The 19,137-nt window shown below is 41.0% G+C and overlaps 1 protein-coding gene across 2 annotated transcripts in view; it reads right to left on the minus strand.

The window, feature by feature from the left end:
- Positions 1-19,137, minus strand: part of CPNE4 (copine 4) — a 504,635-nt gene that overhangs the window by 182,343 nt on the left and 303,155 nt on the right. For both annotated transcript variants that reach the window (XM_015132141.3, XM_028843705.2), the window contains exon 3: positions 13,380-13,559. In XM_015132141.3, coding sequence (XP_014987627.1) covers positions 13,380-13,559 — 180 coding nt within the window. The remainder of the gene's footprint in view (positions 1-13,379; positions 13,560-19,137) is intronic.

A 19,137-nucleotide genomic window follows, 5' to 3' on the forward strand; every position in this document is an offset into this window, starting at 1 on the left:
TCTTGCCACAGTTAAGGCCCAAATTAAAATAATTGCCCCAACTTATTTCAGAGACCTGATTTAAAACAATTTTTACTTAAAAATAGTATTGGAAGAACAAATACACGTGTATGTGTGTGCACACACACAATATTTAAAATCCAACTAAGTAAAATACTTGGCAAACCCGAGGCAATGTAAGTTCAGTTTTTCCATTATACTTACCCAGGACGTAGGTGCTCTCACAATGTTTTCAGCTTTCGTGTTTCCCCCTTTGTTCTGAAAACATGTTGGTCTCTACAGGCATTGCTTTTCTCACCATTTCCTAGACTCTTGCCGCAGTAATAACAGCTTCCCCATCCTGAGTTCTCCCTCCATGCCAGGGATTCTGTTAAGCATTTTATGTGCATTATTCTACTCGATCGTTGCAGTATTTCATGAAGTCAGCACTATTATTATTTCCTTTTTTCAAATGAAGAAACTGAGGCTTAAGTGGCTGCAGGAATTTGCCTCTGGACAAACAAATTGAGGGCAGCTGAGCTGGGATTTGACCCCAGACCATCAGGCCCCACACCATATACACGTGAGCACTGTGAAACAGTGCCTCAGACTCTGACCCTGCCGGGCCTGGGGGTGCCCAACATCTGCATCTAGCCATTCCCTGCCTATCCAGGCGGAACACAGGAAAAATGATCTTCTTTTTACTTTGGAGTTTTAAAGAAGGAGAATGTTGATGTTTTTTCTTTCTGCTTGATCATACTGGAGAGGAGCAATTTAGAGAAAAAAGCAAAACCCCCATTCACGCCAAAGTGTCAAAACCTGTGAAACCACAAAGGGTAAAAAGTTCTGTTCTGCCTGTCCTTCACAAAGCTTTTAGTACAAATGCATTTGTCTGGCATATTACTCCACAGGTTAAAACACTCAACAAAGATTTTTTTTTTAAAAGACAACATCAAGTTCACACTTTTATCTGAAAGATAGTGGAAAGAGATGTCCTTACATATGCCTTGATTTTTAAATTCTTTATTGTTTGTTCATATATGGCATGTTCAAAAAATTTCCTTTCAAAAGTAAAGATAAAATAGCCTCTTTGAAGAATCTCATCCACTCTAATGTTAGCAGCTATCACCTACAGGGATTAAGCTCCCAAATCTATATTGTCTATTCTACATCCATGTCAGCTGCCAGTTGTCAACCTTCTCTGAATTCTCCACCAACATCTGCACTGAACAGGCCAGCATCATGTTATATTCCTCACCCCCATCCTGGGCATGATGGATTTCCACTTAAAGACAGCCAAATCGCTCCCCCAGTTAGCTAAGCCAGACACCTGCAAACTCTTCTTCCCCACCTCATCTCCAAGGCTTGTTGATTCTGCTCTTGGACAGGCTCTTTTCTGGGCCCCTCTTTTCAGTTTACATAAATACTGCCATCCACATTTCCTTCCTGTTATTACACGAGTATCCTAATTGGTTTCCCTGCCACCCACAGTTTATGGGGAATGCCAAAGTTATTTCCTTCCTTCCTTCCTTCCTTCCTTCCTTCCTTCCTTCCTTCCTTCCTCCCTCCCTCCCTCCCTCCCTTCCTTCCTTTCTCTCTTTCTCTCTCCCTCTCTCCCTTCTTTCCTTCCTTCCTTCCCTCCCTCCCTCCCTCCCTCCTTCCCTCTTTCCTTTTTTTTTTTTTTTTTTTTGAGACAGAGTATCGCACTGTTGCCTGGGTTGGAGTGCAGTGGCAGGATCTCGGCTCACTGCAACATCTGCCTTCTGGGTTCAAGCAATTCTCCTGCCTCAGCCTCCCAAGTAGCTGGGATTACAGGCGCCTGCCACCATGCCTGGCGAATTTGTTTGTATTTTTAGTAGGGATGGGTTTCACTATGTTGTCCAGGCTGGTCTCAAACTCCTGACCTCGTAATCTGCCCGCCTCAGTCTCCCAAAGTTCTGGGATTACAGGCATGAGCCACTTCGCGTGGCCAAAGTGATCTTTCTAATATACGCATCCAATCTTGTCCTTTCCCCAGTTATTAGGACCTCAGTGCATCAAATCCAGGCTTTCCAAAGTTCAGAGAAAAACACTTAAAAGTATCAGGACCAGTTCTTTCTTTTTTGTCTGGCATCCTCTAGCCTTTTCACATCCTCACTTGACCGCTCAGCCATACTAAGTCACTTAAGAGTTCTCTGCCATTGCCTTCATGCTGCTGTGTCTTTGTGTGCACCAGTCATTTTGTCCCAAGAGTCCTTATTTCTTTTCTCTGTTGGTGAATTCCTACTTATCCTTAGGGATTCAGGTCCAGAGACACCTTTCTTGTGAGACTCCCCTGCTTCACTTTAGGTAGAGGTCTTTCCCCTACAGCCCTTGGAACACATTTCTATTGCAGTGGTTAGTAATATGCATTTTGAGTATTTATTTACCAGTCTGTGTTTCTCAGATAATTATAAGCTTTTCTGAGGCAGGGCCTCTGTCTTCCTTTTTCATCTTTGTGTCTCCAGAACTTAGCACAGATATACTTGGCATATCCAGGGTACTTGCTAAATGTTTGTTATGAAAGCTTGGCATGCAATTGCTATGTCATTGAAAGAAGAAATAAATGAATGAATGAAACTTATAGTGTTAAAAGAGTCACCATGTCTTTCCTTGAACCAATCACTGTGGCCACACAAATGTAATATTCTGATTCATTTAAGCCAATTTGTGCCTACCCCAAAAGTGTGGGAAAGGCCAACCCCACCAATCGCATGGCTGATAATATGAGGGGGTGGTTGCCAACGAACATGCAAGATATCCAGAGAGGCCAGCATGTCATCTCAAAGTGGATCGGTACAGCTTGGGAAACATGCTTTAGAAACATACCGAACAAGTCACTTGCTGCTCATTTGCTTTATCTAGGCCATGATCTTGAAGGAGTTCTCAGAACAGGTGGCCTCCTCTCATCCTTCCCTAGGTCATGACAGAACAAAGCTCTGGATTAAGAATCAAAAGCTCCTGACTTCTGGTTTGGGCCCTGCCGAGACATTAAATCTTTCTGATCTTCAGTTTCCTCAGCTATAAAATGTAGATGGACTCCTGTCCTTCCCACACTGTCAAGAGGGTCAAATGAAATGATCAGTATGTAAGTTCTTTCAAAAGTACCAAAAACAAATCTTGAAAGGACTATTTGTAATCTCATTCTCAGTGCTCGCTTCTACACATTCCTTCTTTTGAGAGATTAAGAAAATTAATCCAACACGACCCCCTAGTTGCCCTTTGTTCACACGACTCCAGTCAGCCTGGCCCTCTTTTTAGTTCCTCATATGTGCTATATCCATCATGACACTTTTAGTTCAAGGAATAAAAATTCCCATCTCAAACAGCTGCGATGACAGGACGTTTCATTCTCCCATAATAAGTCATCCATAGACAGAGTGGGTCCCAGGTAAAGAGAGTTAGGCCCATGCCTCCACATCTTTTGGCTCTGACCTCCCCTACGGGTTGCTTTCATCCTCAGCCTTGCTGCAAGGTGGCTGTAATGGTTTCAGGAATCACAGGCAAAGAGGAACTGTTTCTTCATGTGTGTCCCTTGTTTTAGGCTAGGAAACCTTTCGAAGAAAAATCCACATGCCTTACAGGACACACACCAACCTCTAAACCAAACTCTTGCAAGTGGGGGATGAGAGTCATGTGATGAGCTGAGATCACTCAGGATTCACTCTTGAGCTAGGGATAGGGCTCTTTTCTACATAGCCACATGGTATAAAATGATCAGAAAGTGATCAGGGTCAACAGCTAAAAGAGTGGGTGATTGGGTATGAAATAGGCAATCCACAGATGCTGTCAGCACCCCACTCGTATTTCCAGGCCCTGTGACTTGAGTGCCCATTGTAGGAAGACCCCTTGAAACTATTGCTACAGAATAAAGATGAAATGCTCCTGATTATTGTAAATACAAAGTTGCATGCAGGATTGTGTAAAGACAATGCCAGGCTGGACTGCCAGAATGAGCCAACAGCGCATGATGTGCTTCCCCCTGCAGAGAGCCTGTGAATGGACGTGCAGTCAGGTTTCACATCACCAAGATTCCTATCCCAGAAAAGCAGATGTTCACAGCTCTGGGAATGGAATGGGACCCTCGTGGAAAGCCTATAAACAGATGCATGGGGGGTGCCTGTCCATATGGGTAAGATAGGGCTATAAACGCCCTCATCTTGCTGTAGCTCTTCTAGGCCTCTTTATGGTTAAGGCATGCTCCCTTCTGAGAATTTCTGGTCTAACCGGTTGTCTAACTTCACGTCCTGTTTCTGTGAATTGTTTGGAACCAGCTTTTGCTGTAACTGTTACTGCTGTTCCTGTTTTAAGGCTCTGTTAGAAATTACTGATGCACACACTATATTGTCAATTCTTGTCTCTGTATACTGTACTTCTGCACACAGATGTTATGTTAAAGAATTACTTCATCCCTATGGGACCATCTCACTCCATAATCAAATGACCCTAAATCTTTCACTATCCTACCCCCGCCCTCACTAAACTCAATAATAAATGGTGGCATATCCAGTGCATTGTTGGCACCATGGGAGCAGAAGGCGGTGACCCCCCGGAACCAGCTTTTACTATCGTGTGTGTCTATTATTTCTCAACCTGCCGATCCACCTGGAAGCAAAGAGAGAGCCCTGTTGCATTGTGGACTGCTGGCCAGATCCCGCAATATCTGGCGCCCAACGTGGCCTTCTTTGTTCCTCGGCTCAGTGCACTCCGAGTGTGGGTTCGTGACGACTAGTCTTCAGTCTCGACGGTAAGGTCTCCGGGTACGCTTTTTCCGACTCTCCCTTCTTTTTGGGTTTGTGGACTAGTAATATTCCAGGGTTATTATGGGAGAATTGCAGTTTAAACACCAGGCTTATCTGTCTTTTATTAAACTTCTTCTTAAACAGGGTGGCATCGAGGCTGATTCCAATGACTTTATTCTCTTATTTCAGACTATTGAAAAATATTGTCCTTGGTTCCCTGACAAAGGCTCTATGGACCTGTTACACTGGGATAGAGTTGGTGGTGCCACTCTCTGCCAACTCATGAGAGATGGTGTTTTACCTCCTATTTCTGTCTGTACTGACTGGGCTCTTATTCGTGTTGCTTTACTTCCTTTTCAGTCTGGTGTTCCTCTTCAACTGCCAGAAGTTAACGCGGATGGTGAACCGCTCCCTTTACCTCAGGTAGCTGACCCCCCTACTAGCCCTCCTCCTGATCATGAGGAAGAATTCGATCTCTTCTTGTTTTCTCCCCAAGAGGAGAAACCTGGTGATGATCCCCTCCCTTCACCTCCTATCTTGAAACCTGTATATGTTAACTCTTCTTCTCCTAAGCCGTTGCCCCGTCTGCCAGAGGACGATGTGTGGCATTCATCTGAATGGCCTGTTTCTCGTTCCTCTTGTCCTTTTGGACCTCTCCCCTCTTCTAAGCCTACTGTTTCTTTTGATACTCCGGGACCCCTTCTTTCAGAGGCTTGGAATCCTGCTTTCCCCAAGTCCGCATCCCAGCGCCCTCACTCTCCTTCTCTTCCTCTGCCCCTACACAATGGATGTGTGAGTCACCTCCTTTGTGGGTAGAGCAGTGGCCACTTTCCAAACACAAGTTGGAGGCTTTATTAAGCCCCCAAAAGTCCAACTTCATACTGACAATTTAAATACCTTAAATGATTTTCAAAAATCACTAGGTGACATCAATTATCTCAGACCAACCCTAGGCATTCCTACTTATGCATTATCTCATCCATTTGCCACTTTGTCAGGAGATACAGATTTAAACAGTCCTCGCTCTCTATCTGAACCAGCAAAACAAGAGTTGTCTTTTGTAGAACAATGAGTGAGAGAGGCACAAGTCTCTCGTATTGACCCAAATTTACCTTTACAATTTTTAGTTTTTCCTTCCATCCACTCTCCTAGGGGACTTATAATACAAAATGATTCTCTAGTTGAATGGGTATTTCTTCCTAATTCAGCCTCTAAAACTCTTTCAATACATCTTGATCAAATAGCCACTTTGATTGGGTTAGGACATCAATGTATTCCTAAAATTTCTGGCTTTGATCCAAACATTATTGTGGTCCCTTTGTCAAAAAATGAAGTTAAAAATGCCTTTTGTACATCTTTGTGCTGGCAGACCAATCTAGTCTAGTTTGACTTCATTGGCACTATTGATAATCATTTGCCTAAGTCAAAATTCTTTCAATTTCTACAAAATACTTCCTGGATTCTACCAAAACTTACTCGTTCATCACCACTAGAGACAGTCGTTACCATTTTTACTGATGGATCCAGCAATGGAAAGGCAGGGTATGTACGACCAAAAGATAAAGTCATTTCTACTCCATATACTTCTGCTCAAAAAGCCGAGTTGTTGGCTGTTATCTCTGCATTACAGGATTTTTATGAGCCTCTTAATATTGTCTCTGACTCAGCTTATGTAGTCCATGCCACTCAGGCAATAGAAACAGCTACCATCAAAAATATTGCTGTTTTCCTTGATCTCTTTGTTACAAAAAACTGTCAGAAACCGAAAGCATCCTTTTCTCATCACTCACATTCATTCTCATACTAACTTACCTGGACTTTTATCCAGTGGTAATCATAAAGTTGATACTCTAGTTTCTCTAGCCATTACAGATGCAGAACAATTTCATCAACTCACTCATACTAATGCCTCAGGTTTTAAACATAAATATTCTCTCAGTTGGAAACAAGCTAAACAAATTGTATAACACTGTTCTCAATGCCAGGTTCTTGTCTCCCACACAATCTCCTGGAGTTAATCCCCGAGGCCTTTCTCCTAATGTTATCTGGCAAATGGATGTTACTCATGTTCCTTCTTTTGGAAAATTAGCTTATGTGCATGTCACAGTTGACACCTTTTCCAATTTCATCTGGGCTACCTGTCAAACTGGAAAAGCCACTTCTCATGTTAAAAAACTATGTTTTCATGTTTTGCAGTTACGGGAATTCCTAGTGAACTCAAAACAGACAATGGTCCGGCCTATTGCAGTAAAGCTTTTAAAAATTTTCTTGATCAGTGGCATATTAAACATATTACTGGTATTCTTTATAACCTACAAGGCCAAGCTATTGCAGAAAGAAGTAACAGAGCTTTAAAATTACAATTACTTAAACAAAAAGAGGGGGATAAGGAGTTGTTGACCCCTCACATACAACTAAACTTGGCATTGCTCACGTTAAATTTTCTCAATATTCCTAAATCTAGTTCTGTTACAGCTGCCGAAAAGTATTTCTCTGGTAACCGTCCTATGGTAAACCAAGGAAAGGAAGTATGGTGGAAAGATGTTCAATGTAATATATGGTCAAAAGGTTCTATTTTAACGTGTGGAAGAGGCTATGTTTGTGTTTCCCCAGGTAAACATCAATCTTCTGTTTGGATTCCTGCTAGACACGTGAAATGGTGTCCTAAAGATGCATGCAACAACGAGACACAGAAATTTGCTGAAAAAGCACCACAACAGGAAACAACTAACACCTCCAATCATCAAAAAGAAGAAAATGACCATGCTAACTCCTTTACAACAGACAATCCAGTCGGCCACCCTGAACAACTCGTCTCCAGCAATCCAGGTCTGGCTCAACCTCTGCCTCCTCCTGATGACACGGATCCTTCTACCCTCTGTCACCCAACAGACTGTTAAAAACTATACATATCGGGCCTATATTCCTTTTCCTCCTCTTATTCGAGCCATGACATGGATGGATGCTCCTATCGAGGTTGTGTTAATGATAGTATTTGGATGCCTGGTTCTGTAGATGATCGTTGTCCTGCCCAACCTTCAGAAGAAGGAACCCCTTTCAATATCGCTTTAGGTTTTAGGTATCCACCTTTGTGCCTGGGACCCACTAATGGATGTCTCTCATTAGATATTCAAACTTGGGCAGTCACACTACCATCTAGTCACTCTGTCCCTCCTTTAGGACACTTGATATCAGGGCTTTCATTAAAACCTTTAAGGCAGATCAAAACAGGAATCACTGACTACATTCACACATCCCAATATAAGCCTTTAGGATCTGCGTGTCCTCTCAACTTGTCTTCAAATGCTGATAAATTAATATGGAAGGATTGTGTTAGTTCAGAAGGAACAGTGTTATTTAATTCTTCTCACTACACCATTGTTGAGTGGGCTCCTAAAGGTCATACGACTAATGATTGCTCTCAAGGTCACAGACATTGTCAACATTTTCTCTATGATATTACTTATCAAAAAAGTAGTGACAGTCCTTCCCTATTATATCGTACATTTAACTCCTTTTTTCCTTTTAAGTGGAAAGGGGCAGGGGTTGCCCCTCCAAAGCCAAGGCTTGTTGTTCCCCACTTAGGACCTGAACATTCAGAATTATGGAGATTAACCATAGCTATGACTGGTATGAGAGTTTGGGCTGGAGAAAGTGTTGTAAGTGAATCCACCTTGTCACCTCAAAAACTAAGACAATAGATTGATTTACACGACTATTTCCATACAGCCAAAAATATCACTATGGCAATCATCAAGAGGTCAATTCAAAGGTGGGACAGTAAAGATTATGAGGACTTATACCCCCCGTTGCTAATGTCCCCCCACCATCTCTCATACAACCTATTCCCACCACTCCACATTCACAAAAAAGAATATCATCCCAAAATATATATACCATCTATATGGAGTCCAACAAAACTGTATGACTTAAAAGTTGTGTTAAACCACCTATATGTTATTAGTAGGAAAGATGCATATTAGTTCAAAAACCAACATAATTACCTGTGTTAATTGTTACTTGTATACTTGTATTGACTCATCCTTTAATCAATATCATAGTATTTTAATAGTCAGAGCCAGAGAAGGTATTTGGCTCCCTGTAGCCTTACATAGGCCTTGGGAATCTTCCCCTTCTATCCATGTTATTAACAATATTTTACAAAAAATTCTTAAAACGAGTAAATGATTTATTTTTACATTAATTGCTGTAATAATGGGCTTGATTGCTGTTACTGCGACTGCTGCTACTGCTGGAGTTGCATTACATCAATCTATTCAAACTGCTCATTTTGTGGATAAATGGCAAAAAAATTCTACTCAGATGTGGAATTCTCAGTCAGGTATTGATCAAAAATTAGTCAATCAAATTAATGATCTAAGACAAACTGTTACATGGATGGGAGATAGAATTATGAGTTTAGAACATAGATGACAAATGCAATGTGATTGGAATACTTCTGATTTTTGTATAACTCCGTTTCAATACAATGAGTCTGTTCACAATTGGGAATCAGTAAAACGCCATTTACAAGGAAGTAAAGATAATTTAAGTTTAGACATAAGTAAGCAAAAAGAACAGATTTTTGAGGCCTCTCAAGCACACTTAACTGCTTTGCCTGGTGCTGAAGTTTTAGATGGTGTCTCTAAGGGGTTATCTAATCTCAACCCCATTCAATGGGTAAAATCTCTGGGAGGATCCACTATTGCTAATTTTGTTCTATGTAAAATTTGTGCTATTGGTTTATTGCTCACGTGTAAAACTGGAAAAAATATTCTTCAATCCAATCGTGATCAGCATAAAGCTATGATTGCTATGGTTCATTTAAATCAGAGAAAAGGGGGAGATGTAGGGAGATTGCCTGAAACTATTGCTACAGAATAAAGATGAAATGCTCCTGATTATTGTAAATACAAAGTTGCATGCAGGATTGTGTAAAGACAATGCCAGGTTGGACTGCCAGAATGAGCCAACAGCACGTGGTGTGCTTCCCCCTGCAGAGAGCCTGTGAATGGATGGGCAGTCAGGGAGGTTTCACATCACCAAGATTCCTATCCCAGAAAAGCAGATGTTCACAGCTCTGGGAATGGAATGGGACCCTCGTGGAAAGCCTATAAACGGATGCATGGGGGGCGCCTGTCCATATGGGTAAGATAGGGCTATAAACGCCCTCATCTTGCTGCAGCTCTTCTAGGCCTCTTTATGGTTAAGGCATACTCCTTTCTGAGAATTTCTGGTCTAACCCGTTGTCTAACTTCATGTCCTGTTTCTGTGAATTGTTTGGAACCAGCTTTTACTGTAACTGTTACTGCTCTTCCTGTTTTAAGGCTCTGTTAGAAATTACTGATGCACACACTGTAGTGCCAATTCTTGTCTCTGTATGCTGTACTTCTGCACACAGATGTTATGTTAAAGAATTACTTCATCCCCATGGGACCATCTCACCTCATAATCAAATGACCCTAAATCCTTCACTAACCTACCCCTGCCCTCACGAAACTTGATAATAAATCCTGGCATATCCAGTGCATTGTTGGCACCATGGGACAGAAGGCGGTGACCCCCCTGGACCCAGCTTTCATTATCTTGTGTGTGTGTCTATTATTTCTCGACCTGCCGATCCACCTGGGAGCAAAGAGACAGCCCTGTTGCATTGTGGACTGCTGGCCGGATCCCGCAATAACCCATCACTGACTTTGACCACCAGCATCTGTATTTCTTTCCTTGCGAGCTCTTTGTGATATCTGGAGTTTGCTACCTGCACAGTAGGCCAGAAATGTCAGAGGATTAATGTTCTCACCTCATGAATGGTTCTTTTTTTTGAGATGGAATCTCACTCTGTCATCCAGGCTGGAGTGCAGTGGTGTGATCTCAGCTCACTGCAACCTCTGCCTCCCGGGTTCAAGTGATTCTCCTGCCTCAGCCTCCCGAGTAGCTGGGACTATAGGCATGCGCCACCATGCTCAGCTAATTTTTTGCATTTTTAGTAGAGAAGGGGTTTCACCATGTTTAGCCAGATGGTCTCCATCTCCTGACCTCGTGATCTGCCTGCCCCAGCCTCCCAAAGTGCTGGGATTACAGGCGTGAGCCACCGTGCCTGGCCAGGAATGGTTCTTAATGACTGATGTGAGTATATATACTCGAAGTGTATACATATCCCAGTTCCCTCATCCCCAGGATGAAATATCTCTAATGTTTGCTTTACACTGCTCTCAGAATTTCCCCAGCAGAGTTAAGCTTCAGTTACCTACGGTGGTAGATACTTGACCACTTTCCCTTGTAGGCTCCTTACCTGTCTCACTTTTCCTCTCCACTGTGGCATTTCCTTCACCTCCTTTGACTTCCTACCTCAGAGTTGGCTTCTTAAAAAACCAAATGGAGATGATCTGCACCATATGCCAAACTCCTTCCTGAATGCAGAGGCTTTGTGTCTAATGTTCCCATCTGCTTAGAATGTGTTTCCTCTTTCTTCTCACCTGATGCACTCTCACTCTCCCTTCTAAATGTCACTTCTCTTAGAAAGCCTTCTTTGATCCCTCTCCGCCTGATGCCAGTCTCCCAATTCTCGCTTTCTTATTCTGTACTTCTCTGTAACAAAGCTTATGATGATTGCCATTTAATTAATTGTTGTGTGATTATTTTCATTCCATCTTTATCCCCAACTAAACTGCTGCTTGAAGGCAAGGATTTTGTTTTTGGCTCACCACGGTGTCACTGGCACCTAGTACAATGCCTGTCTTACTTGCAAAGTTAAGTACTTACTGGCTTTTGGAAAGATGAGCCTTGTGAGGGACTAAAGATGTAAGTTTGAGGGTCAAACAGACAAAATTATCAAAGCTTTGGACCAAAAAAAAAAAAAAAAAGATCTTTAGCCCACTTGATTCCCACATTGATCTATCTTTATTTCTTGTGACAAAATATAAAATTTATGCATAGGAGGGATGCCCATTGTTTAAGGTAGAATCTTGGCATGGCTCACATATCTATAAAAGATGCCATTTTAATAATTTTCAAATAGAAACAGGATTTTATCTCAAATCCACAATGCATTTATTCATTTAATACCTACTTACTGGACATTGTACCTGGTAAGATCCTTGAACTATCTGCCATCAACTCTTCAAAAATCATTAGAGAACATATATTAATGGAGAATATTTCAGATTCTCTTTCTGTCTCCCTTCAACTATATTTCAATATTGGACTTTTGATCTTCATTAAAGGAATAAGAAATTAATCACTATATTTGCTGGAAAAGGGTAACTGAGGACACTGTCTATTTTGTCTCTTAGTGCTCACTATGAGAAATTTCTTTTAGTGATAAGTGGTATGAAGCAAGGATAGCACAAATGAACAAGCAAATATATATGCTTGCCATCTCTTTGTCAGGTAGACTCTTCCTGACAAATCCTTAAACCTGACCCTTACCTTGACAAGAGGTGAACCCAGGTTTTGTGGGTCTTAAGACATATAATTTGGAATTTCTCTTTGAGAAAAAAAGTACAAAATAAAAATGTGACACAGAGCCATGGAAGGGGCCCACATGAGAGAGGGGATCTGGAATTAAAGCTTCATCAATTTCACAGTAAATCAGCATCTTGATTCAGTCAGGGAAAGTGGTCTCTTCCCACCCCACACCCCTTCACGTTTTCTCTGACCCCGAAGAGTTGCTTACATTGCTTTCTTACTTGAAAGGCCCCCCTCCTCTTTCTTCTGCAGTCATAGACCATGGTTTTTCAGATTTTGGTCCCACAATGCCATCTTTGACTCTACCCAGTAGAAAAAAGCTCTCTCTTCCTTCAAGGCCCACGACCTTGTATAGAGAGCCCAGGGTATTTTGTAATGAACTACTCTATTTTAAGTGCATATTACTATGCCTTCTCCAGTAAGATTATCCACTATCTGGGCACAGGGACTGTTTTTTACTTTTAGACTCACTTACCACATTTCTGGGTACAACAGAAAGGAAAGGAAAAAAGGAAAGGTATTATAGAAGCAAAATGATGAAGTTTGGAGTCAGGGAGGCCTAGTCGAGTCCTCACACTGTCACTTATTAGGGTGGAAACTTCATCAGATCACTTAACCTCTCTGAGTCTCATTTTTCCCACTGATAAAATGGATATAATATTGATATTTATTTCACATTATTGTTGGGAGAATTAAGAGCTTTTACTCATTCATTGAGTATCTATTTAGCCCCTGCCTTGGGCTATTTTTGGTACCAGAGATGTCAAGTAAATGTGAATGAGAAATACTTGCTGCATGGGGGTTCTCACAGCTGAGTTGGAGATGGAAATTTATAATGGAACAGGATAAGGCTATAACAGACATGTGAACAGAGCATAGAGCCAGACACATAAGTGCTCAATAATAGTCGTTGAATAAATGAGTGACACAATGGGGGAATTCAGAAGAGAAAGTTCTGAATTTTTCAAAATAAGAAACCGTACAGACTTGTAGAATCATCTCTACATAAACATAATGGATATGACACCACCTGGGAAGTTGTAAAATGCTACATGTTAAAGAAAATGCAATCAATAGGAAAAAGCAAGGATTAGATGAGGGGAGAAAGGAAAAGGGGGAAGGAAGAAAGGCCCTAGGATGGCAAGGAGGAGGAAGGGGTGTCTGTTGACCTACCTGGCCAAGTGTGCACTCCATGCCACCAAGGAAGTCGGCCTCCTTCAGTCCATTGTGGTTGCTGCTTATGTCATGGACTTCAAACCGCAGGCGCTGAACCTCCTCAAAGTAAAAGTCCACAGTAAACAGTTTTGAGTACACTGGGTTTATGCAGGTGCGAATCACCTCAGTCCTGTCAACCTGCAAGGAGAGAGAAAGAGAAAACCTGTCAGAGATTAGGACTATTTTTATTATTACCCTTCAAGCAAATTCATCTCAGGGCACTTCCCTTCTTCCCAACCATGAATGCTTCCCACCAAGTCACTGGGTGGGCAGTCCGAAAGTACAAAGTACAGGTAATAACTTCAGAGAATGAGATGAGTTTTAGGGAAGAAAATAATGCTAGACATGTAAATAACTTGAAGATTTAGAGCTCACTGTATGAGTTTGCATTATATAAAACTGTATCATTATATCATTGTGTCATTTTGTTGATGAGAAAATTGAGGTCCAGGGAATTGAAATGAGTGGGTGAACATCATGCACAGTAAAAACTTTTGAGTACACTGGGTTTATACAAGTGCATAAATGATTGATTGATGCATTTCATGATTGATTCAACCTTGTCCTGCCTAATGTGCCTGAGGTTACATCTAGGCTCAGAAGGAAAGAAATCCGTAATTGATTAGTGATGTCTGATGGGCACAGTAATGGAGAAACTGCTATGTAGGTGTCTCATTTTAGCCAACTCTACTCTGAGTTTCCTAATCCATGATTTACAGTATAATGAAGTAGAAAAACCATGAGAACAGATAAGACGATAACTGCCTTTGGTCTCGAGTATGCCCTTTTTCAGTGTGTAATAATCACCCATTCATTTCAATTCCCTGGGCCTCAGTTTTCTCATCAACAAAATGAAAATTAGATTAGAGGGTGAAAAGTTCCTTTCTGCTGTAACATTCCATGAGCTATGATTTCCTTTGTCTTTTGTGATAATAGTTTTTCAGTTGTCCTCCTCTCTCAGATATTAACACATCTCTGCCACTTTCTGCACTATTCTGTGACATAGGAGGCTGATGTCTATGGATTGATTTTCCTGGCACCCTTTGCCCTCTGGGTTCTGGCTGGAGTCAGCCAAATGGAGGACTTGGCAGAAGATCAGAGAATGGGAGAACAGAGAGGTGCAGGCATGCCTCTTTACACACACATTCTGCTAGCAGACTTCCTTCCACACAGGGAGCTTTTGCTGGGATTTGGTAACGTAGTACCTCTCTCTTGTCCCTTCACATTGAGCGGCAGTAATGGCTTCCTGTTGTTGCTATCTCTGATGTCTTGGATGCTTCACTTTCTTTGTTGGCTCTTCTAACCCTGCCCATTTTCCCTGTAAAGAGTTTAGTCCTTTAGGTTAAACTGTCTGGGTATGCCATCTGTTTTCTGCTAGGATCCTTATCGCTAAGATTCTTTTCCTACATACTTGTCACAAGTAAAAATATACAAAACCATTTATATTTTGGGAAGCTTTTAAAGACTAAGTTGTAAAGACCCAAGATTCTATAGCATCCCTGTACTGGAGATACCCATCCTTCCTATTTTACAAATCAACTGGAGCCTCTATGTACTGTCAGCTTTCAAATAGAAACATGGTTTATTGGATATTTTCTGACATTTGTTAGCATAAACTATGAAGAGCATTTATCTCACTTTCATATGAGTAAAGGAAAATAGTCTCTCAATAAAGGGAAAGCAGTTCTTAACTATACTATGCATGTCCATGTTGCCTAGCAAAGAAAATCTGATATTTGTTCTAGCCACCCCTGACATTCTTCAGTTTGGTGCTTTGTCTCCAGCCCTAGCCCTTCCTATGCAGGGATATATGTGAGAGAAAATTGTCCTTTAAGGAACACTACCTGCCATTATTGGTTGGATGGACAACCTGGGTTGCAAGGAGAAGAGTGTCATTCTGATTATGTCCCCATCCAATAAATAGGCATACAGAAAACCAATCTCCAGCCCATTGCTGATTAGAATTTTACAAGTTACTGTTCTGACCAAACGTTATCTGACTGTTCCAGCTTCCCACAGAAGACCCAGCTTCTATTTGGGCTAAATTACATATTCCTATATAATGTTCATTCAGAGGGTGATGGGACTGATTATGCCACTGGCCAATTGTGCAGGTACAAGAATTTACTATATCAGCATAATTTTTTCTGTTATTCAGGGATAATAGTTTTGAATAATAGCAATTAGAGATCATAAACTGGTAGTCTGCAGGCATAAGCTGACTTGAAGGTATTTTATTTGTCCTACTTAAAGTACCTTTCCCTTCATTTTCCCACTTACTAAGGTGGCTGTTTTTATTACACTTCCTTTAGAAAAAAATTGGAACATCTGGCAACCTTGGGCCACATTTCTTCATGGCAACAATTGGAGACTGTCCCATTCAGACAAACCATTTACTCTTTGCTTCTCACAGCAACTTCCAGGCCTTTCTCCCTCATTGGATTTCTCTTCCTGGCCCCTAGAGGCATTTTTGCAATATCTGGTCCAAATTCATGGAATAATGAGCCATAGAAGAGATTTAATTATATTTATGTTTTATCTTTTGATAGAGGATTTGGAAATAACCCCCAAGAAGTATGTTGTGGGTGGATTTGACATCCTCAAGACACAGAAAGGGCACCTTCTCTCCTTGTTGTTGGAAGAGAGTGCTGAGTAGGTTTAGATGATAGAAGACAGGTGATGGGAACTCAATCTTTGTTATTTTCATTTAACTGCCCCAAAGGGCACAAATAAGTGATGTGCACCAATCCTGGTACTTTTCTTCTAACTTGTTGATTTTCCAATGGCATGCCCTTATATGTATAAAGTTCATGTTGACATCAAGCCACACACCTCAGACACACTATACAAGGTAAGCTGCCAGCACTGAGTGACTTGGTTTTTTGAGAGAAATGACAAGATGGAAAGACATGAAGTGATAAACATTTGCATTAGCAAGACAGACAATTTCCAAGGATAATCAGAAAGCCAGTAAGAATCCTGAATATAACTGCTCAGAAAAAGCAGGAAAATGATGATAAGGGAAGTGCTTGCAATAATAAATGCATATTTGAAAGATGTTTTAAAATATTTTGCATTTCCAGTTATTATGGAAGATGCATTATTTTTTTCTGGTGGCTAAATCCAGGTTTCACATGAGCAACAGGGCCTAGGATTGTTTGTTTCTCATTGAGAGGCATCAGGGTCAAAGCCGTTGTTTCCAAAAGATCATTCACTTACTGGTGCTACCAGCTGCATCCTAATCAACTGGTGGGGGTGGGGGGATGGGGGCTTTCTTTAAACTCAGATTCCTGCTCCCTAACCCCAGGTCATTCTGATGTAGTGAGTATAGGGTAGGACCCAGAAATCTCTATTTTTAAAAAAAGTGTTCTAGAGAGAATTCTGGTGTGTGAACATCAGTCTAGGGGAAATGAGGAGATGTAGGGTCTATCTCGTGCTCTTGTGTGAGGTCAAGTTTTATTTTAATGTTGCTTACCCTGTTATCCAGTCTGCAAAAATGTGAGTGCTTATCTTCTCTCTTCCCTAGTCATGATGACTGATATATTCACATTGTTTTATAGTTTACGGAACATGCTCACATCTATTTTTAAAATTTGATTCTTATAGCAATCATGTGATGTAGATGTATACTATTTTACAAATGAGAAAAGTCAAGGTTAAATATCAGCACAAGGTATTGAATGTCAGAGTGGGCACCTGAACTCATGTCTTCTGACCTCAAAGTCTGGACTACTTTTCTCAATTCATGAGCATCCTTAGAAAGGAAAAAGGCAGCTAGATTATGGTGTGAGGGTGAGAGAGACTCAACCATTGAATATTGCATCTCACGAGAAGCTTTTAAAAATATCTAAAACATTTTTCAGTCTAACAATAAAGTCAGTAACAACTAACACTTTTGGAAGGCCTGCTATCATGGTGCTCATTTAAAGAAAAACAGCATTATTGAGGCATAATTGGCATATGATAAACCACATGTATTTAAAGTATACAATTCAATATGTTCTGACATGTGTATACTTGTGAAAGCATCACCATAATCAAGAGAGTGAGCATATCCTGCACCCAAACTTTCCTCATACCCCTGTGTATCCTCATCCTCTCAACCTTCCTCTCTTCCATTCCCAGGAAACTACTGATCTGCTTTCTGAGACCATAGTCTAGTTTGTATTCTTTATAATATTATATAAATATATATTATAATATACAATCTGTGGTCTTTTTGTTGTCTTTATTCTTTCACATAATATAATTATTTTGAGATTTATTCATATGGTCTTATCAGTGGTTTATCCTTTTATTGCTCCCAGTTAATTACAGATGGACATTTGAATTGTTTACAGTTTTTGGCTATTATATATAAAACTGCATGACATATTCATATACAAGCCTTCGTATGAGCATGGATTTCCTCTTCTTTTGGGTAAATATGTAGGAGTGAAAGAGACTTTTGTTTAACTTTTTAAGTTCTAGTAGGTGTGGAGTGGTCCCTCATTGTAGTTTTAATTTTCATTTTCCTAAAACTAATGATGCTGAGACTCTTTTCGTATGCTTACTTGCCACCTGTGTATCTTCTTTGATGAAGTAGCTTTTCAAATCTTTTGACAAGCACTCTCTTTTCATTCTTGTAACACTATGAGGTAGGTATTATTTTTATTCCCTCTTACTGGGAGATACAGAGACCCCCATAACTTCCAATTTTACACAACTTGTAGGTAGCAGAGGTGGGATGTGAACCTATGTAGTTAAGCTCCAGAGCCTATGTGTTTAACCTCTATGCTATATAGTCAAGCAAATTTGAAGCATTTTTTTCATAAACATTGTTGCTCAAAGTAATGCATCAGCCAGACAACAAATATAAAATGTGGAACTGATAGCGAAAGTCAGTGATTGAGGCTGCAATTTTGTCTCTGGAGATCTGATTTATCCACTGGACGTATTCGAGGTACAGTGGGAGCCCTGAACACTGCCCATAGAAATTGGATTGTGTGGCAGGACGCGGTGGCTCACGCCTGTAATCCCAGCACTTTGGGAGGCTGAGGCGGGCGGATCACGAGGTCAGGAGATGGAGACCATCCTCGCTAATACAGTGAAAAGCCGTCTCTACTAAAAATACAAAAAAAAAAAAAAAAAAAAAAAAAAAAAAATTAGCTGGTCATGGTGGCGGGCGCCTATAGTCCCAGCTACTCAGGAGGCTGAGGAAGAAGAATGGCGTGAACCCGGGAGGAGGAGCTTGCAGTGAGCCGAGATTGCGCCACTGCACTCCAGCCTGGGAAACAGAGAGAGACTCTGTCTCAAAAAAAAAAAAAAAAAAAATTGAATTGTGTGGGGGACGGTGTGTCACCAACAAACAGTTCAAGACTGTTTGTACAATGGCCATCTATTCTCTGGGACTTCCAAGGGCTGGAACTGCCCCAGGCAAAGCTGTGGGAGAGGTGAGAGCTAAATTGTGTGATGCTGTAAGTGGGGAGGAGGTGAAGGCAAAAGCCAAAATTATTGTCAGTCACTGAATGCTCTAACGTTTCCTGGAGAAATTCAGGCCCTTATCATCCCATGGGTAATAGGTCTTGGTAAAGAATGACATCATAGGCCAGAGAGAGACAAGAGGCCCTCAGGGCAGGCTTATAATTAGGTATTCCTTCAAACTGATATTCTTTAAATATTTTCGCAATATTTATTTAGTGAGGGTAGGGAGAAACTAATTTTCTCTGAATAAAGA

Source organism: Macaca mulatta, chromosome 2, assembly GCF_049350105.2.
Source record: "Macaca mulatta isolate MMU2019108-1 chromosome 2, T2T-MMU8v2.0, whole genome shotgun sequence".
NCBI classification, from domain to species: domain Eukaryota; kingdom Metazoa; phylum Chordata; class Mammalia; order Primates; family Cercopithecidae; genus Macaca; species Macaca mulatta.